Source organism: Mytilus trossulus, chromosome 4 (genome assembly GCF_036588685.1).
Source record: "Mytilus trossulus isolate FHL-02 chromosome 4, PNRI_Mtr1.1.1.hap1, whole genome shotgun sequence".
NCBI classification, from domain to species: domain Eukaryota; kingdom Metazoa; phylum Mollusca; class Bivalvia; order Mytilida; family Mytilidae; genus Mytilus; species Mytilus trossulus.
Window position 1 is genome coordinate 74,787,825 of NC_086376.1, and position 26,715 is coordinate 74,814,539.

The window sequence follows — 26,715 nt, forward strand, 5'->3', positions numbered from 1 at the left end:
TTCTGGGAGGCCAACCTGTTAGGTCATATTTTACATCTTTAGGGAGTGCCTTTGACAAAAGAATCACTATAATCAACTTTTTTGTTCTATCCTTAGTTGAAACTAAACCAGATATACCACTACCCGATCCTTGCAATGCTTAAACTGCACTTACGATACACCCCCTAATTTACATATCGCACAAACATGGCGGACCTTGATCTGTCAAAAATGGGAGGAACAACAAAAACATCTGAATATAACAACAAAACATGGACTTATGAAACAAAATCAAGTGTCACAGTCTCTGTTTATACATCATTTATTTAAGTGTGAGTTTAAATAAGATAGTTTGGCTCTACTCTGCCTCAAGTTATATGGCTTCTAAAGCATACCCGACAACAATAAATTTTTGAAGGAAAGAGGAATGTTTATTTTAGCGTGATGTTCTTTGAGCAAACCACAAAAAACTATGAATAACCTTTGTAAAACGTTTTATTATAATGGGAATTTTCCAAAATTCTTTTGACCATCTCGAAAATAGAGAAAAAATGCGCATTGGAATGTCTGAGAACACAGATTCAACATCTAGTTTTCATTTAGTTAATTCAAAAGTAGATATGGGGCCAACTGATTCAGTGTCATTTGTGAATCCAAATCCAAACAAACTAATTCACAAGGAGGTTGAAAAAGGGAAATTCAGTTTATCTCTCCGTAATGACTATGAAAGAGATCTTTTAATAAAACGCTTGGATGAAAGTGCCGACATTTCCAGTGGTGATGACAGTTCTCCTTCCAAAAGTCTATGTCCAGCAGATGCTCAAAACATAGATGATTCACAGGGGTCATTTGATAAAATGGAGATTTATAATGACGATGAAAAAGAAGCATATGATAATACTGACGATTGTGACAGTGATGGGAAAGAAGCAAAGTCCACTTTGAAACCTGTTGATTCAGGATTGATTATTTCACCAATTAGATTAACAGAGGATATGCCTATCAATATCAATGATGATGAAACAAAATTTTCCTCAGTGACTAGTAATATGCAGCAAAAATTGGTATATATTCCAACAACAAAACAACTTGTAGCAGAAAGCTCAAGTCATGCAAATTATTCTAATACTCATGATCAAAATGCACAAAATACAAATAGACCTGACCAGTTGAATGAAAAAGATAGCAATGATTTAAGTTCTTCAACAGAAACAATTTTGAATGAAAATGGTGGTGTTAAATTCAGTATACAAGTGAATGACACGTCTAGTCTTGGTGGTGAAAGTGATTCCCTTTTGTATCTTAGTTTAAGCAAGAATAAAGACAATGATCAATTATCGTTGAATAATTCTGAAAATGATACATGCATGCCCCGTATAAATACTGGAGATTCTTTACTTCGGACATTCAATGATACTACAAGTCTTTCTAGTCTTAGTACATGTACAGATTTTTCAATATCAGCAGCATCTATGGACGAAGGTTGTGATGGAACTGGACTTTGTATAGATACTGGGGATGGAGAATTTATGGAGATTAGTTTACATTCCAGAAATTCTTTTGAAAGAAAAAAGAACCCATCTCAGGATAGTGGGTTTGAAGACAGAGGTTCTAAATCTAAAAAGAAAGGATTGTCTGTGTCAGATTTTTTAACCAGGTATGGTTATTTTTCATCAATATCTATGTACATTAAATGTTAGTTTTCTTCTCAATTAGCAGTAATAAAAAGAAATATTTTATATGAATCAAATTTAAAGTAGATACAATTTCAAAACTTTTGGATATAAGTCCATGAGCAACATCCAAATAAGTCTCAAAATTCTAATGGTCAATATATGATTTTCAACAATAGACAAATTGTCTTAACAACATTAACAACATGCTTTTCTCTGAATCGTCTCTATTCTTGAAAAATTATCAATAAAAATATTAAAAAAAAACTTTACCTAAGCTGGTTCATAGGTTGACTTGTGTTCAGTATGTAAACACATGCAGCTGTGTCTGATCTGATGTAGGACATTAAATGTGAAGCTGTGTAGAGAGGGAGACCCTTTTCAGTTCAGTATTAACTATTCATGTACATGTAGACATACATGTACATGTACATTTATTTTCTGATCATGCCATTTGCTGTCATTTTCTCGCCTTCATTCTGTTTTGAACTACATTTTTTCCGCACATTGCAAATATACACAAATGTTGTACATTGCATTAATTGTTATTTTTCTCTTCATGAATACTAAGTAAATATATGTGTCTTGAATATTGGCCCACTGGACATTGAAGTTGAACTGTACAAAGCTTTTAAGAAACAGTATGTGTATCTTAACCTGCATGTTCATGTACAATGTATATGTATCAGACAATACATGTACATGTGCACAACCATTGAATGAATAAATGTAAACTTCAATCTTGGTCCTGTACATGTACAAATGTACATCATGTACATGTACATGTGTATTTGCAAACTGTTCCTGCTTTAATTAAAGCAATATGAATGATGTACAGGTACATTTCATATACATGTACATGTAATCATGAAGAAATTGCTAACATGAATGTTGCTTAGAAATTATATATAACCCCCTTCCCTCCTTAGATTTTATAATTAAAACCAGTTATTAGACTTGCACAGGTCATCCTTATGGTAAGAGCTTGTTCTCAATTTGTTTAAACAATTCACATTTGATGATACAAATGTATGAATGACAAGATGTGCACAGAACAGGTTTAATACATTTTAGGTATGGTATTTTACATCAATACAATGATCATTTTAATAAATGCCTTTTGTCATGTTTGTAAAAGTACGGTTAACCTGTATATTTTCTCTTAGTTTGCAAATGTACATGTATAGGTATGGTACATGAAATAAAATTCAATACATGTAATAGCAGGTCAGTTTAAAAAGGTTTGCAGTATATTGTGTACAAGCCCTGTTAAATTTACACACACACACTTTATAAGGAAGGAAATCTTGTAGTTATATCCTGTTCTAAAAACACTTGTTTAAAGTTGTGTAAGATTATAAATTATATTTTAATAATGTCATGAATGTTCAGCAGAAGGATCCTTTTATAATCTGTTTCTCAAATATATCTTTGTTAAATTTATAAGTCAATATGGATTCAGAGAAAGTGAGGAAGGTAATAGGTTGAGGTAAATATTATTTTAAGATTTTTTTCTTCAGAGTTTTTAATTTTTTTGTTTGTCATCATTTATCATACCTCCCCTTTTTTTGATGATCAATACATTTGAATGGGTACATGTACATATATATAGTTGGAACTCCCCTATATCCTGGGTTGGAAACCCCCATTTTAAGAATGACTGGATCTGTCTCTGGCTTTTGGTGACATATATTTGCTTATATTTACAGCATTTTGTCTCTCCAATTAAACCACATCTCATTATTTTATAATGTATATATCATTGTATATATTTGGGATGAAATTGAAAATTATGTTTATTTTGGATTTTGTGAAATTTGAACTGTATTTGACATTTCTTCATGAATGTGACAAATGTACAAAGTACATGTATATATATATGTTAAATGTGTCAGGTTTAGATTTAAAACCATGAAATACATTAACAAGCCAGGTAGATTGGCTCCTCCAGAATCATTTGAAAATGTGTCATTCAAAACTAAAAAATACAAGACTTTGCACTATGTATATTTACATCATGTATATATACATGCATATTGTATGTCATGAGAAATATTTTCTGAATTACAAATTTCTGCCAACTAATAAAGTTATTCTCCTCGAATCCTCAACCCCTAGATTTGTCATTGCTTATAAAGAAACTATAAACTAGAATCAGTACTACAGAATTCGACTTTCAGAACTATCTGGGGTAAACATTTACTGGTAATTAAAATGTCTACTTTAATGAAATTTGGATAACTTTTTATGTTATGATTAACGTAATGTGAATGTGAGCCAATTGACCAGATGTCCAATATGTTTCTCCGTTAAGAATGTATCATGTATTTCTAATACCACATAAATACAACAGGGAAAAATGTGATTCTACTTTGTAAACCTGTAAAGGTTGTAATGAGCCCCATCATTCAGGATTGATGTAGTGGTACATGTACACATTTAAATAAGGTTACTGATTTGTGTTGCAATATATACAGATATACATCATGTACAGTGTACATATATATAATTTTATCTTATTGCAAGGGGAGAAAATTTATGCTGTATCACACTTAATGTGATATTAAGTTTGATTTATAACTATTTTTAACAAACAGCCTTACATGCATGTACTTGAACTGCTTAATTCATCTGTTCATTAATAGTATTTATTAAATCTCAGTGTAAATCATCACACATATATGTTGTACATTAATACATGCAGGATTAATTTGATTTTTGAAATGGACAAAGAAAGGTAACTCTCAAAAAAGTTTGTTTATAACATTTGACTTTATGCAATATTTAAGTGCATGATTTGATGTGTAGTTGAAAAAGATGTGGAAACATTTATACTTCATGGACATGATGATGCATAAGTATTTTGTACTTATACCATGTATACACTTCTTTCACTTGAAGTTAAAAGAATATGTACAGTTGTACATGTATTATGAAGCCTGAAGGTTTTGTTGGCAAACAATATTGGTCCAGATCATTTGTATAACGAATCACATAAAAAAAGGAGGCATTGTCACTGTCTTTGGCCACATTTCCAAATATACATATACATTTGTCAATTAGAATTAGATCAAATTGTAGGTTAAACTAACACATCTTGTTATATTTGAAATAAAATACACATGTATTGAACATTAAAAGATACATTAGTACAACAGTTCAACTTCTGTTAAATAACTTGCTAAATAGTGAATTCGACAGCCCAAGGCTTTTGAATGTCCACTAGACAATTATGATTTTAATTTAGTCATATATGGACAGTTTAGTTTTATATTGCATTTCAAATATATATTTAAAAGCTGACTAAAAAATACTAGTAATAGTTGAATGCATGCCTATTACATGTACACAAGGAAACAGCAGAAATAGACCGATATAAGTATTGTCATGCTTAAGGAAATCTTTTAGAAAATCAGGAAATAGATAAAATCGAAGACAATTGATTGAGTTCAGTATTTTTTTTCGTAATTACATGTTCATCAAATTGATGTTTAGTAATTAACATGCAATACATTAAGATGGATTATTTACCATCATAGATATAACAAAAGTTGGGGAAAGTAATAATTATTTTGGTTTTCTCACCAGTCTTACTAAATAAAATGTTTGAAACAAGTTTTTGAATTAAAAGTAAATACTAGTACTTATTGGACCTTAAAATTTGTATTGTGGCAAATTGTTCTTGCAGTTTAAGTTACAATTTAAAATTGCTTATAGATTCTGATGGTTTATGCACCTTCAATATCTAGGTCTTTGATGTAAACTGGTTAGATCTAAGATTTATTTTGATATTTTCCTGCACCTGCTTAATTGATTTATGTAGATGTTACATCATTTTAAGACACATTTTTCTCATACAAAAATAAATACAGTTTCAATTGATATTCTTATATTCACCAATAGTATATATAGTAAGACACTTTCAATTAAAGACAGTAAAACGCTTGCCAAAGTGGGGCGTCCGTTTGGCTGTGCGGGACGTATCAAGTTCGCAGTCACGTCCGGTTTAGAAGGGGGATGTTAAATCCGATGCCTCATGTACATGTAAAGAGAGTGCCACGCTCTTTGCACGTTAAGAACCCTTGCAACAAATCTTTGAGGGGTCCGTAGGTGGCCTGTTGCAAGGCAAAATTTCTGTCCCTATCCAACATACGCTTATTTTCCAGTGGCAGTCCAAATTTCTCCGACCATCATCCCAGATGGCCTCTATTGTATCAACCTACCTATTTTATTTATTGTGAACTTGTTCTCGTCCTGAATATGCATGAAATATTTGCCACTGGACGTTAAGCAACCAACAATCAATCAAATCAATTAAAGACAAGTTTTAATTAAAGATGCCTAAAATTATGTAAAAAGCCCTATGAACATTGATGTAGAGACAGGGTCCCCCCATCAAAGTTGAATAGTAGCAAGGTCTCTACTCCATGAAGAAATGTTAGGAACCACTATTTACAGATAAATATTGAGTTTGACCCATTATACATAATAACAAAGAACAAGTTAAATATTTGCTTGCATTATATATAAAGACACTCATTGACAATATGCTTTTATTCATAGCAAATTTAAAATGAACTTGTGAATGTTCATACCTTAGTTAGAAATGTGGATATAAATTTTAATCATAATTATTATTTAAACAAAATTATGTAAAATTGTGGCTAGAGTAGCAATCTAACAATCTCAATATATCTCAGGATGATAGATAGATAAAATATTGATTTCATCAAATTATCATATAGATCATTATTTGTTTTTGTTTTTCAAATCAATACACTTCCTTTTCCCTTTTACTTAGATTGTAGTTCTAGGTTATATTAGGTCTTCAATACTGATCATTCATTTTAAAACTGAAAATACCTCAAGTGTTCAAATTTGCCTTAAGCATGTAGAGATATTTACGAAGTCATTTAGATTACATATATGGTTGTCATAAATAACTAATGACCTTAAACAATGACTATGAAGCTTCTTGTTAAATATGTAGATCACATTTTATGTTGCAGAATGTTTTAAAATACTTCAGTAATAAAAAAAAGATTGGGTCTTGATTAGAAGTTTAACTGTATAACATCTAACTGTAAATTTTAGGCCTTTTAAAGATGAAAACAGAAAGTTCAATTAAATGTTGAACAAGCTATTAGGATAGAATTGATCAATCCATGAATTTCATTAGTGTGAATATTGATAAGAACTGGAGAACTGTAAATTTTAGGCCTTTTAAAGTGAAAACTGAAAGTTCAATTAAAATGTTGAACAAGCTATTTGGACAAAATTGATAAATCCATGAATTTCATTAGTGTAAATTTTCATAGAAACTAGATGCAAATTCACTGTATTGTTATATAATTATATAAAAGGTATCATAAGAAACTGAAGGTACCATTTTAATTAAGCCATATATAGGAAATTGACAATCATAAAAGTAAATTGAATCTATCTTGTATATAGATTTGAATTAGATTTTATAGATGCACTTTGTTCAAATAGCCTAATGACCCTTAAAAAAATGATTTAGAAATATTTTAAGCTGATATTGAACAGTTTTTTTTAGGTTATATATTATTAAGAATATAAACAGGCAGAGAGTCATATCATTTTTACATACAAAAAAGTCATGACTTATTAGTTAACAATTGTTTGAATATGTTAGAGAAAATTCTGTTCAGATAAAGCTTCATGTGATAAATTCATTCTTATACAATGTTCTAGTTTGTTATTTCAAATCATTGAAATGGATTAAGTCAGTTTAGTGGCCATGGTATGTCAATGATACATGGTATGCAGCATATATATAGGCACATCTCATTCTACAGGGATATTATTTGCTCCGGCCCCCTCATGCAGTCCAGGTCCAATGAACACTAACAAAGTCATCTTGGGATAACATTTCAGTCATCAGCTTCATGGAACTCGCATATTGATATTATTTATAAAAAAGCATGCTCTCGTCTATCTGTGCTTCGTCAAGTTAAATATTTATTAGATAGGAGTTCACTTATACGTATTTATTATGCTTTTATTAGACCTATATTAGAGTATGGTGATGTTGTATGGGGCAATTGCTCCCAGCACGAGTCTGAGCTTCTTGAAAGTATTCAGATAGAAGCCGCTAGAATTATTACAGGCTTACGACGTAATTCCTCCAGACAAAAACTTTATATTGAATTAGGTTTAGAAACTCTGGAGAATAGACGTAATAAACATAAGCTTATACTATTCTATAAAATATTAAATGGGATGACACCTGCATACTTATATGAGTTAGTCCAGCCATATCTTCCCAGACAAACCCCTTATACTTTGAGGAATGAAAATAACACTTTTCATCCGCCTCTTGCTAGAACTAGCTCTTATTTTAATAGTTTCATTCCTTCCACTATAAGACTTTGGAATAGTCTTCCTTTGAGTTTACAAAAATCCCCAAGTTTGGGTATATTTAGAAGTGGACTGGAAAAGTTTTATAGGACTGATGATATATTTAAACCTTTCAACTATGGGATAAGGAAACTTAATATAAGTCATTGTCAACTCAGAAATAATGCTAGCAACCTAAAATCTCATCTGTTTAACCAGTTCTTATCAGAGAACACTGTTTGTGTAAACTGTAATCACCCTGTTGAGGATAACAAACATTTCTTTTTCATTTGCCCTAAGTACAATGATGTAAGACAGATCCTTCTTGATTCCATTAACTCCATTGCTGACAATGTTGATATAAATATTGAATTATTACTTTTTGGAAACAGATTATTTTCATATGATATGAATATTGCTATTTTTAAATCTGTTCATAAATATATCAGTGACACTCATCGTTTTGTTTAAAACTTACTTATTTTTTGCTTCATTTAGTTTTATTTTTTATTTTTTTTTCTTCTCCACTTAAACATTAATTCATTTTATCCACTAAGCAAGCTTAGTGTCTCTTTCAAGCCATATATATATATATTTCTAATGACTTATAAAGGATATTTGCATGTTTCAAGGTTCTTGAATATATGATGAGTAATTGCCTATATATACTTAAATATACTTTGCATTTAGTAAGTAACACTGTAAACATTTATTTTCTTGTGTGTGCTCATAAGTAGCATGCATATTCCACTATATTGCATTATTTTAAATACAGTTGTTATAATTGAATTATACCTTGAACATGTAATATGGAGAGAGCTTTTATAGGCTGTGCCTGTTGCTCAATCCTTTTCATATCTTAATGAATAAAATATGTTTAAAATCTAAAACAAAGTACAGAAGAGATAAATTTTGAATTATTTAAAACACTAAATTTTCTCTAAGATACAAGAATATATCTGAATTTTTAGACTAGAGAAAATTGTATATACCGTTACATTGAGTATTCTATGTTAAGATTTGAATGTTATAGATATTATCTAGATTCAAGCCTGAGGCCTTCATACATAGAAAATGCATTTACAGTTAAATAAGGCATAAAAGTTATTCATGAAAGTCAAACAATTTACATGCATTTTACGACGCTGAAAATAGTGAGGATTAATATATGTACAAACCTATAAAATTTGTTAAAAAAATGAGAGAATGAAAGAAAGGGTTTGGAGGAAGAATACTGGTGGAACCTTGTGATACAGGTTTATATCTAGTACCCTGGGGTAAAAGCTCTCTGATTTATATACCTCTGTTATATAATGTTTATTGCATATGCAGAAATATTTGTTATGATAATGCACTATGCAATATCACCACCAGATGGTTTTTTAACTAAATCACTTTGTGCATACTATGCATACAAATAACATCAGTAAACTGCTTTTGTTTAATGGAGCGATTTTTTTTTAACCACAGCTATCTTCGAAGATTTACATATGATGTCACGTTGGCTAATTATCCAGCAACAGGAACAGAGCGATACTAAAACTAAAGTTAAAAAAAAAACTTTGCTCACTTTCTTCAATGATCATAATAATCAATAATGTTATTTTAGAAAATCTTAAGAAAATCATATAATAAAAAGAATGTAATTGGTTATTTTTTTCAGAAATCTGTTTTCCAGAAAAGCTAAAGAATCTGAAGATGATGCTGAGCAAGGATGGAAATTATTTGGTAGAATTCCTCCAAAGCAAGCTCCTGATAAAGATCCTCAACAGATAACACAGGAATTCAATAACAAACTCAGATCAGTAGCTCAACCAAAGAATAGTAAACATACTGATATAGAAGTCATGTCTACCACTGCTCTTATTCTAGAGAATAGACCACAGTAAGTCTTAACTCAGATCAGTAGCTCAACCAAAGAATAGTAAACATACTGATATAGAAGTCATGTCTACCACTGCTCTTATTCTAGAGAATAGACCACAGTAAGTCTAATACAGTAACATACTGTCAGTGTTCTGTCTTCATACCCTCCCCCCCCCCCCCCCCCCCCCCCCCCCCCCCTTGAAGACAAATGTTAAAGCTCTGTTAAAGTCAACGTTCTGTTTGAAAACTGTTAAAGTCCAGTTTATGAGTCCAAATAAAGCCCCCTCCCCCCTTGGAAATTCCTGGCTACATGCCTGGTCTTATGTCACAGGTTAAAAGTTGAAAATTTTTCTTCAATTTCAGTTTTGAGTTTCAGATTTCAGAACTTGCACATTTCAAATTCATGGGGAATGTCATATGGGGTTTTCCAATAGCACATCAGATGATCTGTATCAACCTTAATTAAACACCAATAGAATCCCAAGTGTTTCGCTCAAGGAATTATAATGATTGAGGGTTGATCATTTACACTTAATTATACACCTCAAATAGATGTTTTTCATAAGAGTTGTTACATGATGTAAGACTGATTAGGGGTTAAAGCCATTGCAAGAGTGACTGATATCAAATTTATTTTGTATGCTGGATACAGCAGAATTGTCATTTTTTTCATACAATTTACTTGTACTTACATTGACTTTATACAGCTATTTATATAATAAATAAAAAAATAATTTAGTGGAACAATTTATAAAATTCATGGTTAATGTTAACCAGGAAAATACTAAAAAATTGTCTCTCTACAAGAAAAAGGTAGATGAAGCTAAGTCAACTGCTGTCAAGTCTTGATATATACAAGTATTGGTGGAAACTGCTTCACATCCTCATGAATCTTAGCACTGAATAAAGTCTAATAAATGTTGCTTTATGTCAATATTTTCAATATTTGATTTTCTCAGCCTGAAATTATGTGATCAAATGAAACAGAAGCTAAACGTTTAAACAAATGATAGTTCAGTATGTATGAGGCAGAAAAGAAAATGATGATAATCGCAATACAATTATGAATAAAACTTAACATTGTAAGATCTGTGCTATTATTAAGATTCATGTAGAAATCAAAATAGTTGAATTTTCCCCCTTCATTTACATAACTATATGTTGTCGACTATATGTTGTCCGTAATAGAATGCAAAGCCGTAATAATTATGGAGAAATTGGAACGAAAAAAGATTTTAAAAGCTAAGATAGTATAATTAATATCTTCCATGTCTTAAACATTCTATCTCGGTTATTGATTTTTCCTAAGAATAATGTTAATGCTATCTTTGATGATTGTACAAGATTAGAATTTCCAATAAAGCATAGAACAAAGTAACATGATAGCTAATTAAGCCTTTAATTAATAGGAATCTACCAACCAAAGATCCAGAAGAGGCAGAGAAACACAGACAACAGTATGAAGCAATGGTAGAGGCTGCTAGGAAAAAGGGTAGGGGAGAAACATCAGATTTCAACACTCAGACAATGCTACTATAATTGGGCTTGGGCCTTAATTATTAGCTTAAGATGTCTGCAGTGCTAAATGTAATACTTCAATTATTTGGGCCCCTAGATGAAAAATTATTGTCTTTTTCCTTGCTTGTATACATTTTCATTTTCAACCAATGGTAATTATGACCATCCAATATGTTTACTCAATGTAATCAGACAGACATCAGACAAACAAAGTTACTTGATTGTATAGGTAATTACTAGAAATCCTTATCTTTTGATCAACCAATTTCTGTTGGTTTAAAGAAATAGATGATATTTGATAGAAACCTTAATTTTATATTTTCATAATTATCTAGATTATGTCCTCATCTTGAGGCCCTCTTTTTTAAGTTTTATGTAAATCCTTTACTTAAATACAGATGCATACATTCTCTTTAAGTTTACTTAAATCAAGATCCAGTTTTGTGACACGCTTATTGACAAGTTCTGTCTGTCTGTCTGTACAAATTTTGTTCAGGTCTGATAATTTGATGAAGAGTTATGGTCCTTGGACTTAGAAAATTCACTGAGATAAGCAGTTTTCCAGTATTCAAACAAGAAAACTAGCGGCTTAATTTATGTAACAGAAAATGAACATAAAACAAATGAATTTGAATCTCAAATGAACCAAGTGTCTCTATCCATTTAGCTATCTGTTTTTCTGGGTTCTTTAAGTAAAGCAACCACTTTAATGATCCGTGATCAATTCTCACTGCAAACTTTCTTCCGTTCAGGTATAAGGTCAGATTTTGCAAGATGAGATCCACAGTTGTAAACTTTGACTTGTTAGTCATTGACAAAATAGAGGGGGGGGGTATGAGGTCCAAACCAGTAATTTGACTTTGGTTCTTTGTTTTAGTAGGCACTTTATATAGATTAGACCGTTGGTTTTCCCGTTTGAATGTTTTTACACTAGTAATTTTGGGGCCCTTTATAGCTTGTTGTTCGGTGTGAGCCAAGGCTCCGTGTTGAAGGCCATACTTCAACCTATAATGGTTTACTTTTTAAATTGTTATTTGGATGGAGAGTTGTCTCATTGGCACTCACACCACATCTTCCTATATCTACTTGATTGATGACTTGATAACAATATTCAGCACTTGCTTATTAAATTTTTATGACATGAAGGTGTGGGGGCATTATTATTTTTGTCTGAGCTTGTCCATTCATTCCATAGCAGGTCTTAAATTTGATTACGGTAGCTTGCAATGAAGTTGTGTTCAAATCCAATAGACCACTTTCGAGTTCATCCGTCACCGGAAAAAACTCTTCAATTATACGCGCCTTTATCACCGTCATTTGTGCGTTTAGGGGCGTCGTCACTTCCTTCCAATGTTGAGCGAGTGGTTGGAAAACTATAATTCTATATTGTACGAATTATTCGGCAAATTGAATTCTCAAAATTGACAATCAACACTGCTGTCATTGGGGAATTGTCAGTAAGTACCTACAGAGCAACCATTATTTCTAGTTTATCCTGCACAAAGACGATCACTAAGACGCTTGATGAACGTAAATAGTGCAGGGATACAGGCGAGCCCCTCTATCTGGTAAATGACGTCATAAAGGCGTGCATAATTGACGAGTTTTTGCCGGTGACGGATGAACTCGAAAGTGGTCTATTGAAACTAAGAACATGTTCATTATGATGTAAACTTTTAAAAACTAGAGTTTTAACCCACGTTTGCATGGTTCTGTAACCATGAAATAATTAAACAATTAAAAATCGAATTTAAATCAAATATACACACGTTCTTTAATATTGAAGGTAAACTGATATTTTCATTGTTTGTCATTTTAGAATTAAAGGAATTAAAGATGAAGAAAAAACAAAAGCAACAACAATTGAAAAATGAAGACAAAGTTGTTTGTGCAGCTAAAAGATGGACAGATGAAATATTACCAAACTGGGAAGCAATGTATGTTAATTTCATTTTGTTGTTAACAACATGTTTACATTATGTCATAATTGAAAATTTATATTGTACAGTTACATTACATAATATATTGTAATAATGTTTTCTTGATCCAAGAAATTGTATCAAAAGTTTGTAATCAGCAAATTAAATTTTAAAATGTTTAAGAAAACTTTAAATTATATTAAAACAATGAGTAAATTATCAAGAACTGCCCACAAATTTCAATTTAATTTTCTTTTTTCTGTTTGTTAGGGGTGTTCTATTGAAATAGATGAAAGGGTTAAGCAGGGAAGTATTTTTTGGACATGGTTGTTAGTCATTTAATGTGAGATGAAAATTTGATGTATGCAAATTATTTAATGAAAGTATCTTAGTTGATATCCTTTCCTATTCTCCAATATCTTCATGGAATATCCTAGCCATCATTTATTGTCTGTATGTAAGACTTGCTTTATAAGATGGCTCACTAGCTAAACCGCATTAATAAAAATCAACCAAACTTGATAATCTACTACATATTATGTAGTGTTGTATATCATACACTTCATTTTAATGACAACCTTTTTAGAATATATTCGAAAGATATGAAATAAACAAGGAAAAAGAAAGTAAAAAGATAGGCATGTCAGTATGATTTAGAATTATTATTGAACACTTATAAAATATTTTCACAACATATTTCCTGTACAAATATAAGAAGATGTGATATGATTTTCAATGAGATTTCAATGAGACAACTATCCATCAAAGTTCAAATGAAGTTGATGTACAGTGTCTGTTTTGAGTCAGTATAGGTTTAGCTGCATTATATACTTTTTTACTCATCTATTATCCTTATGTAATTTGATTGATGTCTAAGGAGGGGAGAATTAAGTACATATCAAATGCATAGATTTATTAGTAAATACTTAGAAAGAATACTTGAAAATTTCGGTGAATGTGTTTTTGTGCTTGCCGGGAGGATTGAAAACACAGTGACGATTGGATCACCACTTACATAAAGCTGGCGTTGATTGGTCCGCATATCTTAACTTATGATACTAAATAATAGGATTTAATATCTGAATTAGGGAAACGGGGATGTAGTTTGTATATATACTTACATCATGAACTTGAAAAGTGTGAATAATTTAAAAGAAAAAAAAGAAAAAAAATAATTTAATGGAAACATCGTGAAATTTTCATGTAGATTTTTAAACTTGGAAATATCAAGTTTTTTTCTGCTTCATTTTTAGCAAGACAACTACAAGATTTAATCGCATTTTGTAACAATATTAAGAATCTTATTACCGGATATATTTAAAAAAAATGAAGGAAAAATAATGATAGCATATTTATTGACTATAGTTGCTTTCCCTTGCTCATAAATTATAAATGAGGAGATGTGATATATAATTTCCAATGAGACATCTAACTTCCCGAGTCGAAAGAATGAGGATATAAAGTGTATACTGCATATAGAATTAAATCTATAAAAGGTGCTTGCATGTCAAAATGTGAAACAATTAAAAAATATAACATTAATTTATAACCTAGGCCTTATATAATAGATCTTTTTGAACATTTTTCTCAGGAAATCACAAAAGAAAACAAGAGAGTTATGGTGGCATGGTATTCCTACTAATGTTAGAGGAAGAGTGTGGCAGCTAGCATTTGGAAATGATCTCAATGTTACTAAAGGTATGGTTTAATGCTAAGCAATATATGATATATTAAATTTTATTAGAAGTCCCTAAAATTTTTGGGTTCCATGGTTTCTTCAATAAATCATCTAGTACAAATCCATTTAAAATTTGTGTTTTGTTGATCAGTTTTATAGATATGCAAGTTTTACAGCGCTATCATTATTGAGGATTGTTGCTTGGTTCTAAGCTGATCATGATGATTAATGTGTCGTTTGTATTTAGGGATGTTCAAGAATTAAATGCATGGTGGGCATGGGAGGCGCTTTTTAAGACCAAAATCGTGCATACTTTAAAATTTTAAAGTTCTTACAAAATTCTATACAACCACCCATGAGAAATAAAATTTGGGTGTTGGCTATTTCCCAGCCACAATCCATTTATGAATAGTCAAAAGGCTCTTTATTCAAATAATTGATCAGAATTCAATTATGACATTAAAATTCAATACCACTTCCTGTTTTGCTATTTCATGGCAATACATGTAAAGAATTTAAATTTTGCAGATCATTAGGAAGGAAAAATGGTGGCCTATATGTATTATTACTAAACAGTTAACAGAATAAAAATGAGAACTACTTAGACCACTAAGCCACCATAGCTTGTTAAAAAGACTATTTTTATTGTTGCATAAGAGATTTTTCCACCCAAAATAAATCAAGTCGTGATCTACAAACATATAATGATCCAAAACACAAAACATTTCTAAATGAAATACTATAAAGCAAACACTGTTTAGATTTGGTCTGTTTTTAATTCAAATGTTTGGAATGATAGTTTATGGAATCATCACGTATTGATATAAGATCAAATAAAGACTGCATTATATATTGCTAAAAATAATTCAATATGATAAAAGCACTTTGAAAGAATATAAATTTCAATTCTTCTTTGAAATAATGTTAAACTCTGGATTCATTTTATATATTCGTGGGTATCAATTTTAGTGGATAAACGAAAACTTGTGTTTTTGGAGATAGATTTTATTGGTTTGCCAATCACTACATACAAAGCCTATAGATAATCACCCTTCTAAAATGGAAAACATAACTAGAATATTAAATCTATATTTCAGTTATGATAAGTGTAAACATCTTTGATCAGTTAAAACCATATGAAAAACTAGGTTTAAATTATTTGATTATTGTTTCTTATTGTCTTAAGAAGGAGTTGTGTTAAGTTTTCAGTTTATCCAACTTTACCGGTTAGGAAAAAAAAATCTTATTTAAAATTACGCAAGATTAAACTATACCTGCATGTATGCAATTTGCTTTTCTACATGTGCTGTTGTCAATTTAATCTTTTTGTTATTTTCAGAATTATATGAAATTTGTTGCAGTAGAGCTGATGATAGAATTAGAATGACTATTGAAAGCTCTGAAATCTACGGCAATTCTGAAAGTAAGTTTAGTAACAAAACATGTATAATAAAACAAGCAGGTCCTGGAGTTTCAAGTAATTGTTGTAACAAATGTGACAGGATTCACATTTGAAATTTGTAAAGTGGTATTCTACGACAACATGTACAGAATCACAATATTATTCGTCAAAAACATGAACTTGTAATTGCAAATATAAAGTTAATGAATAAAATGTCCTTCATTTGGATTTGTTCTTCTCTTAATATTTCAATTTATAATTTCAGCAACATTAGGACCTATTTCACTGTGACTGATTTATGATTCAGTGGTTTTTGACAATTTGAATCATTTGATCTATTGTCTATGAACTTAAATCAGCTTTTTGGACAAAAAAATACTGATTTATTTGTGGTTTAGTTGAAAGAATGATGTGGTCAATAAGATTTTAATATGTCATTCTTTATTTCAGCCTCCTCAGAGCCTCCGTCCAGTAAAGAGTCCAGTGTAGAACTTATCAAATTAGATGTTTCTAGAACATTCCCACAACTTTGTATTTTCCAAAAAGTAAGTTTGATTAAGAAAGTATTCATGCTAATATCATAAGAGGACTTTCAAACCTGTAAAAAAATTAAATGATGATAATTTCAAAGACTAAACCTGGTTGTTGTTAATCATAGAAATATAGGTTGGAAATACTGTGGATTCATTATTATTCGTTGAATACCAATTTTCATGGGTTTCATGGGTACAGATGAACCACAAAATCAAATGTTCAACGAAAACCATATTTTTAATAGGCTTTGTATACAGAGATTTTCAAAACCACGAGATCAAATATCCATGAAGTTCAGTCTAGTAAATGTTTTTTCATGTCAAATCATCTAAGTATCTTGTTGCTTAATATTAGAAATAGGAAAAATGTATATAAATAGAATAGAAAAGCATCAGCATTTCAGATTTCAACTACTTAAAAAAAACCAAGAAGACAAGGGACCATTTATAAAAAAAACAACATTAAAAATAGTTCACACCATGGCCAAAATAAAAGATAGGAAAAATGAAATATTCTTGACTTTATTGTGAAATCAAACTTTGAAAGGATACAGATACAACTTTAATATGATTAACTTTTTCAGGGAGGTCCGTATTATGATTTACTTCATAGTTTACTTGGTGCCTATGCATGCTACAGACCAGATGTTGGATATGTAAGTAAATGTATATAGGTTCTTATAAATTCTATAAATTGTGTGATATATATAGAGGTACTAGTAGATTCTATGAACTGTGGGATAGTATTTATCATTGTTACACAACAGGTGGGTTATCTTCTTTATAAAGATAAAACAAAGTGGAATGATTGCCTTTTAGACAACTCTCCATCAGAGACCATATGATGTAGTTTTTAGCATGTGTGTCACCATTTAGCCTTCAACAATAAAAAAACTCCATACAGCATTGCAATCTTGAAAAACACTGAATGAAAGATTTAAATTAATCCAAATGAGAAAACAAACAATATACGAATAACAATTATTAATATACGAATAACAATTATGATATACAGCAACAAGCGACAGAATTACAATCAAAATCGAAACCACAAATTAGGTATCTACAGTTTTCCTCAATCTTTGAAAATTGGTTCCAATGAAAGTAATAGATTCCACAGTAATCTAGGATATTTAATTTTGTCCCCAGAAGATTCATATCCATTAATCGACAGTTATAATATTTCTACTTTCAGGTCCAAGGTATGTCTTTCATTGCTGCTGTATTACTCCTCAATATGGATGTAGCTGATGCCTTTGTTTGCTTTGCTAACCTTCTGAATCGTCCATGTCAAGTAGCCTTCTTCAGGGTGGATGAGGAATTGGTAAGAATTGGTTAAATTGCTGTTTGTATAAGATTTTATAAGACGTGTGAAAAATATTTGAAATTGAAAAAATTACTAAAATTAAAAATGGAAATTGGGAATGTGTCAAAGAGACAACAACCCGACCATAGAAAAAACAACAGCAGAAGGCCACCAACAGGTCTTCAATGTAACGAGAAATTCCCACACCTGGTACGTCCTACAGCTGGCCTCTTAACAAATATATACTAGTTCAGTGATAATGAACACCATACTAATTTCCAAATTGTACACAACAAACTAAAATTAAAAAAAAACAAGACTAACAAAGGCCAGAGGTTCCTGACCTCGGACAGGCACAAAAATGTGGCGGGGTTAAACATGTTTGTGGGATCTCAACCCTCCCCCATAATGCACAGAATTGACAAAGTTCTGATCCAATATAGGAGCTCCAGTAAAAGCCCCTTTTAGGAAGTTTGACAAATCTGATCTAATCACTTCTGTGTGTCACCACTATAATATTTTTTTGTCTCCCTGATTGTTTGCTAAAATGGCTATGTTTTCTGCCAACCTGATAAACTGTCCAATACTCAGTGTAGATTGTAGATTACAGCTCATTTTGAATGTACATATTTTCAAAGCTTAAGTTTGTCATCAACTATATATAAGTAATTTGTTTTCAAGATATCTTTTTAAAAACATTTAACATTGGTTTTTTAGCTCACCTGGCCCGAAGGGCCAAGTGAGCTTTTCTCATCACTTGGCGTCCGGCGTCGTCGTCCATCGTCTGTCGTCCGTTGTCTTCGTTGACTTTTACAAAAATCTTCTCCTCTGAAACTACTGGGCCAAATTACACCAAACTTGGCCACAATCATCTCTGGGGTATCTAGTTTAAAAAATGTGTGGCGTGACCCGCCAAACCAACCAAGATGGCAGCCATGGCTAAAAATAGAACATAGGGGTAAAATGCAGTTTTTGGCTTATAACTCAAAAACCAAAGCATTTAGAGCAAATCTGACATGGGGGTAAAATTGTTTATCAGGTCAAGATCTATCTGTCATGAAATTTTCAGATCAATCAGAGAACCCGTTGTTGGGTTGCTGCCCCTGAATTGGTAATTTCATGGAAATTTTGCTGTTTTTGATTATTACCTTGAATATTATTATAGATAGAGATAAACTGTAAACAGCAATAATGTTCAGCAAAGTAAGATTTACAAATAAGTTAACATTGCCAAAATTGTCAGTCGACCCCTTTAGGAGTTATTGCACTTTAAAGTCAGTTTTTAACCATTTTTCCTAAATTTTATATATCTTTTACAAAAATCTTCTCCTCTGAAACTGCTGGGCCAAATTACACCAAACTTTGCAACAATCATCTCTGGGGTATCTAGTTTAAAAAATGTGTGGCATGACCCGCCCAACCAACCAAGATGGTCGCCATGGCTAAAAATAGAACATAATGGTAAAACACAGTTTTTGGCTGATAACTCTCAAACCAAAGCATTTAGAGCAAATCTGACAGGGAGTAAACTGTTTTAGGTCAAGATCTATCTGCCCTGACATTTTCAGATGAATCAGAGAATCTGTTGTTGGGTTGCTGCCCCTGAATTGGTAATTTTATGGAAATTTTGCTGTTTTTGATTATTATCTTGAATATTATTATAGGTAGAGATAAACTGTAAACAGCAATAATGTTCAGCAAAGTAGGATTTACAAATAAGTTAACATGGCCAAAATTGTCAGTCGACCCCTTTAGGAGTTATTGCCCTTTAAAGTCAGTTTTTAACCATTTTTCTTAATTTTATATATCTTTTACAAAAATCTTCTCTTCTGAAACTGCTGGGTCAAATTACACCAAACTTGGCCACAATCATCTCTGGGGTATTTAGTTTAAAAAATGTGTGGCATGACCCGCCAAACCAACCAAGATAGCTGCCATGGCTAAAAATAGAAGATAGGGGTAAAACACAGTTTTTGGCTTATAATTAAAAAACCAAAGCATTTAGAGCAAATCTGACAGGGAGTAAAATTGTTCATCAGGTTAAGATCTATCTGCCCATACATTTTCAGATGAATCAGAGAACCTGTTGTTGGGTTGCTGCCCCTGGATTGGTAATTTTAAGGAAATTTTGCTGTTTTTGGTTATTATCTTGAATATTATTATAGATAGAGATAAACTGTAAACAGCAATAATGTTCAGCAAAGTAAGATTTACAAATAAGTCAACATGACCAAAATGGTCAATTGACCCAATAAGGAAGGAGTAATTGTCCTTTATAGTCAATTTTTAACTATTTTCATAAAATTTGTAAATTTTTACTACCGGTAACATTTTCAATAGAAACTATTGGGCCAAGTTCATTATAGATAGTGATAATTGTAAGCAGCAAGCATGTTCAGTAAAGTAAGATGTACAAACACATCACCATCACCAAAACATTATTTCGTCATGAATCCATCTGCTTCCTTTGTTTAATATTCACATAGACCAAGGTAAGCGACACAGGCTATTTAGAGCCTCTAGTTTTATATTCATATCACATATCAAGACATTATTATGAATATCTCTGTCAATTTTCCAGCAAATCTTATTTATTATGTATGGTTATATCAGACTTTTCGTAATTGTTTGTTTCTTTATTTCAGATGAAGGTTTATTTTCATACGTTTGAAGATTTTTTTGACGAGAATATGCCTGGATTATACTCACATTTTAAAAAACACAAAGTCACTCCAGATCTGTATATTACTGAATGGTATGCATTATATTATTTCACATACATAATACATATATTTATGGCAAAGTATGAAAGATACTAAAGCCCTGTTAATACTATTATTGTGAGGGCCATTTCTTCTACAGTGTGCTTTAGAATGTTTCACAGCCAAACTCAATAGATTAGTATAAATTATGATTCTAATATGACTTACTTCTATTGCTTTATGAATAAACCCGTGCTCTAAATCCAATAAAAAAATTTTGCACATCCGTATTTTGACTACTGCAGAATAATGAATTTTATCAAATTTACATGCATTTAATATATTTCATTAACTTAAAACACTCCCAAACTCTTAAATGATGCACATGTTGTTACTAATTCATTTATGATGACTGTAATGTGTTGCATTCTGAAATTGACATATTTGACCTAGATACAACAACTGTTCATGCTGGCTGTTCAAAAACTTCTCCCTCTGAAAAATCACAGTGCCAAATGTTTGCTTCTTTACAAACATAAAAAAGGGGTTCATGGAAGAGCCTACACAATCACTTAACCCTTATACATATCTGACATAAAAATGACCTTAATTGTCCTAATCAGAATCGAAATAATTGATGCAAGCTATACTTTATTGTCGTTTTAACATGGGTAGGCATTATATTCATGTTATTTTAGCCCTTACTGTTGCTAGGGCAAAAATAATCACAAATATAATGCCTACCCATGTTAAAACTACAATAAAGTATAGCTTGCAACAATTATTTCTTAAATAAACAACAACTAACTCAAAAACAATAGACATAACGCACTGATAAAAGAATTCTCTCAGTTTGTAGTCTTGCTGAAAGTCAATAAAAACTGACAAATGAATCATGTTCTACCCCTACTAAAGTATATCAGTACACATCCAATTTAGTGTAAAGACATAAACAATCTGAGAAGGGAATGCTCACGTTCCTATTCCATACCTTTATACACTGACAATTAGATATTTTATATTCATGTCATCAAACTTTTATAGCACTATGATCTGCATCTACTTTATATATGATATTTATTTTTCATTTGCAGGATATTCGCTTTATTTAGTAAATCACTGCCTTTAGATATTGCTTGCAGAGTATGGGATGTATTTTGTAGAGATGGTGAAGAGTTTCTGTTCAGAACAGCTTTAGGTAATAAGAATGAATAACAAACAAGTTGCTTTCTTTAAAAAAAGAAATGCAATTGTAAACCCAAATGCTTGTTTGGCATTATATATATATTAGATAATTGTTTAATAAAGATGTATTGTCTTATATTACTTTTGTTGTGCAGAAGAATTAGAAACTGACATTGCCTGTTTACTTAATGTAATACCGGCACCACACATCAACGTATAGATCCGACGTACGTTGGTCGAGGTAAAAAAAATCATGCACGCTACCAATTATACGCTAGTAATTTTGATGCATTCAACCTGTCAATCATATCTGTATCGTGTGCACAACGAGCTTACAGCGTGTATTGGGTGTGCGTGAAGCGTACCTAAGCGTTTCTCCTAGTCTTTCTACATTCCCAACTGCAGGTCTGTCTATATGTGAATGTTTGTCAATAAGTCTGTCACATTCGCCCGTCTGTTTACATGTTTACCAGTCCGTCTGTGTCCACTGGTTCGTCTACATGTTCACGAGCTTTGAAATAGCTTTCGGTAAGTGCGATTATTTCAGTGATTTGTGTCTATTGTTTTTATGTAAGTGATTATTGTGCACCGTACCCATATTTTTAGGGACGCGAATCGCAACTGATATTTTACAGTTTTTTCTTGCGATGTGATGTCCTTAAGGTTTGGTTCATTTGGGAGGGTTGGGTTTATGGCCACCACATTGTTTATGTGCCAATGTACATTATAAAGCCAGGAACCTGTAGTACAGTGGTTGTTGTTCATAATTCATGTCGGTCAAGTTTTTTTCGTAAATTATTTTGTTATCAATAAGGCTGTTTAGTTTTGTTTGATTTTGAATTTTGTTTTTAAATCTTAATGGTCGGGGCATTTAATAGCCGACTAAATAGTGTTTTTTTCATTTTTGGAGGCCGCTCGGTGACCTTTAAAGACTTACTACCACGTCATTGTAACTCTGGTTGGTACTTGTATCATTAGTGCTGGACCATGGTCGATCCTATGCACCTTTGAGGCAGGCGGGATATTTTTGTAGATCTTGTATAGCTCAAACTAATGGGAGTAGTTCCTGTACTTCTATGTCTAGTCCCATGTTGCATGGTTGGAGAGGGTGTTATATCTTCTGTAGGTTTGATGTAGTTTCACGCGTATCGGACTTCTTCTCCTGAATGAAAACTTTAAGGCGACGAGTATTTTTGTATGCAATGCGCTGGACAAACGCTTGAGCTGAATGAAAGATTTTTTTTTTTTTTAAATAATCGTTTTTACACCTATTTGAGGCACGTATTTATGATTATATTTCCATGTCCTTGGTCTATCATAGACGTAAAATTTCAAAAAGTGCTAATACTTTTTTTTAAAGATTTTATCTTTAATTGTCCTCGTTCAAAATATTTTATTTTTTCATATTCGATATCTATTAAATTTTATTTTTAATAACCATTTTTTTTTTATTAAAGACTTTTAAGTTGCAATATTTCACCAAAAAAAATAACTGTAATTTAGTCATATGCAAGAAAGACTTCCCTTTAATTTCAGTATAAAAAAATCAATAGCTTGCTTTTTACAACATGTACATCTTCACTAAACGTAAAATTTAAAATAGAATGCTACTAAAACTCTTTCTAAAGATTTAATTTTTAATTTTTAATTATTCTCGTTCAGAATATAAAGCGCATTGTTTACATGAATTCTGATCTCATATCTAAACACAGCTGGTTACATCGTTTGACTAATTAAAATACTACGCATGTAGGTTAATATTAGCAGCTTGTAATCGTGTACAAGAAAATATTATATCATAATAAATTTCAGATCATACGTAAAATATCTCTTTAGCAACTTAAGATGCTAATGCATATTCAACAGATTAGTAAGCTATTGCGCATGCATTTGAAAGGTGGTCATAGCTATTGCGCATGTATTTGAAAGGTGGGCATAGAAAGAACAGAAGTGTTCCGAATAACATCCGGTGTTCCGAAAGACTACATCACTCGTCCAATATATACTGCGTAAACCCTCAGGGGTTTACGCAATAAAATCTGTTATTTTGACAAAATGGTATGCTGTAAAAATAAACTCCTTTGTAATATTATTGGATGGGTCTTTTGGTATGAAGGTATGTCAATAAAAAAGGAATAGAAGCAGTAATTACAAGGAAGGCTGATTGTTACAAAGTCAAATTGTCTTAATTTGAGCAATTTCCTTAATATAATAAATTTTATCCCTTGTGCTGTTTTTAACTTGTGGTGAAACATACTTAAATCTACACCAATATTTTGATGTTTTATATCAAAGTATATGTGAAGTCATCATACAGTGTACTTAATGTATGTGTATCAGATAAAGTTTGGGTTTCCAATCTAATTGTGAAATGTTTATGCTTGTTTGTCTCAAAGATGGCAGGGTAAAATTAGTCCCTGCACTATCATCTAAATCAGTATATTAAACAACCAAAGATTTATGAAATAATGTTATTGTGTCAATGCTTTAAAAGGCGACTTCTTCCTCTTCCAACATCTTTTCTGTAATATAGGCTATATGATGTTTGCTTTCTCTGTTTTATATTGTTGTCTTTTTCAATCTATCTGTCTCAGGTGTACATGATAAAGTAAAATTGAGAATGGAAATGGGGAATGTGTCCAAGCGACAACAACCCCATCATAGAGCCGACAAAAGCCGAAGGCCACCAATGGGTCTTCAATGTAGCGATAAACTCCTACACCCAGAGCCGTCCTTCAGCTGTCCCCTAAACAAATATGTATACTTGTTCAGTGATAATGATAAGGGTCTTCTAAAAACATGTTCTGTGCTTTAAATTCACACCTTTTATTGGGTTGGGATCATATTGATTACATTACACCAGCATTATGTATTTTAAGCTTGTCAAAGAATGCCTGTATATTTTGATAGCAAGCTTGTTATATATCTAAACTGTTGATAATATCTGTGCTCATTTTTTACAGGTATATTGAAGATGTATGAAGATTTGTTATTACATATGGACTTCTGTAACTTAGTGCAATTGTTGACAAAAATACCAGAAGATATCTCTAGTGATACTCTGTTTAAACATATAGACACGATACGAATGAATATTGACAAGAAACGATTCAATCAAGTGTTGGCTGTTAATAAGGAATCGTGATGATAATTGTATGCTAGCTTTCCAAGTCTTTTTTTGAGTCGTGATGAAAATTGTGTGTTAGATTTCCAAGTCATTTCTTGAGTCGTGATTATAAGTGTGTGTTTAGATTTCCAAGTAATTTCTTCACATGTGCATTGGATGTCAAGATGTGTATTATGCATGATATCAAATTATTGCTTTATCCCAAATGGAAGTAGTATTATGATGGTGTGATATGTTAGCTGTGGGAGTGTATGCATGTAATGTTTTAAAATGTCAATGGTCAGTAGTTTTTCTGTAGTACACCAAGGATATGAAACCTTTTTTTACTGAGAAACAAAATTAAGATGGAAATTGATATGGTGAATATTTTAAAGCTAGATATTTTAGTTTGAATTTGTGAAAAGAAAATAACTTCCTTTTTAATTTTAAAACGCTATTTAAAATCTGGTGCAAAAAATGAAAATTGTCTATCATTTATCACTAAAAAGAATGAAAGGTATTACATGATATTATATTCACATTCTATTATATAAACCTTCATTCAACATTGAAAGTCTTTCACTGGTTTGTTAATTGTTTATTATTATGTATAAGTTGTTATCTGTTCACACATTATTTCCTACCACTGTATGTGCAATTCTAGTGTCAGAGATATTATGTATAAAAAGATAAAAGCCATAATTTATTCAATTTGTACATTAATCCAATGTGGAAATAGATATTTTGCATGTCAATATTGTATACACGTATTACCAATTTTTTTTGTCTTTTATCTTTCTGTGATGTATACAAATGGAATCAAGTTTTAAAATAACTCTTGAAATATATTTTTTTTTCACCAATTGATTTTGGTACTTCTTCTGTATCATGCTTTCTGGTATTGATATGTTAGCAAACATTAAGTGGCAATTGTAATAATTAGAAATGGGGAATGTAACTTTTGCAGTGAAACTTAGATGAGTATTTCTAATACGTTGTAAATGTGGCATTGTTATGCTAGATATTTTTCAACATGTTAAAATTTCCTTTTTCTTCTTACAAACAGAAATATTTCTAGATCAGAAATTTGACTTACAAAAGATTAGGGTTATTTTAGAAAAAGTGTCTCCTGGAGGCAGAAAACCCTTAAAAATAAGTGTTACCAACAACATATTAAAATTAAGGTGCAATATTTGTTTTACATAGAAAACTTTTACCTCCACCACCTAAATAATTAATCTTGGTGTTGTTCTCCTTGAAAAGCCCTGATGATATTGATAATAAAAAAACAGCTGATAAATTGGCTGACAAATAAAGATAAGAATTTTGATGTGTTGCAAAATCTGATGAGAAAGGAGTATTAAAAGGGAACTTGCCTTGCCATTTGAGCTTGTAAACCAAAATGTTATATAAATCAATCAAATAACATCCTTCTTATTTTTACAAGACAAGCTGTCAAATTTTAGTTTGTTTTTTGTCTTTGTTTTT

The 26,715-nt window shown here is 31.3% G+C and overlaps 1 protein-coding gene across 2 annotated transcripts; it reads left to right on the forward strand.

The window, feature by feature from the left end:
• On the forward strand, positions 1–26,715 carry LOC134715970 (TBC1 domain family member 14-like). 2 transcript variants are annotated; one of them, XM_063578579.1, is made up of 12 exons: positions 1–1,636; positions 9,676–9,897; positions 11,288–11,370; positions 13,216–13,333; positions 14,907–15,013; positions 16,333–16,416; positions 16,846–16,940; positions 17,513–17,584; positions 18,124–18,252; positions 20,880–20,989; positions 22,031–22,134; positions 25,085–26,715. In XM_063578579.1, exons 1-12 carry the CDS (start codon positions 483–485, stop codon positions 25,264–25,266), a joined length of 2,460 nt encoding a protein of 819 aa, XP_063434649.1. In that variant the 5' UTR covers positions 1–482; the 3' UTR covers positions 25,267–26,715. The 2 variants fall into 2 exon arrangements, with proteins under 2 accessions (XP_063434649.1, XP_063434650.1); XM_063578580.1 differs by having other exon boundaries at positions 9,691–9,897.

Bases quoted from the DNA above. Each gene is read 5' to 3' on its own strand.
- LOC134715970 (XM_063578579.1), top strand. From the start codon at position 483: ATGGGAATTTTCCAAAATTCTTTTGACCATCTCGAAAATAGAGAAAAA. The intron at 9,898-11,287 runs GTAAGTCTTAAC...TTTAATTAATAG, and splicing joins ATTCTAGAGAATAGACCACA to GAATCTACCAACCAAAGATC. The intron at 20,990-22,030 runs GTATGCATTATA...TTTCATTTGCAG, and splicing joins GATCTGTATATTACTGAATG to GATATTCGCTTTATTTAGTA.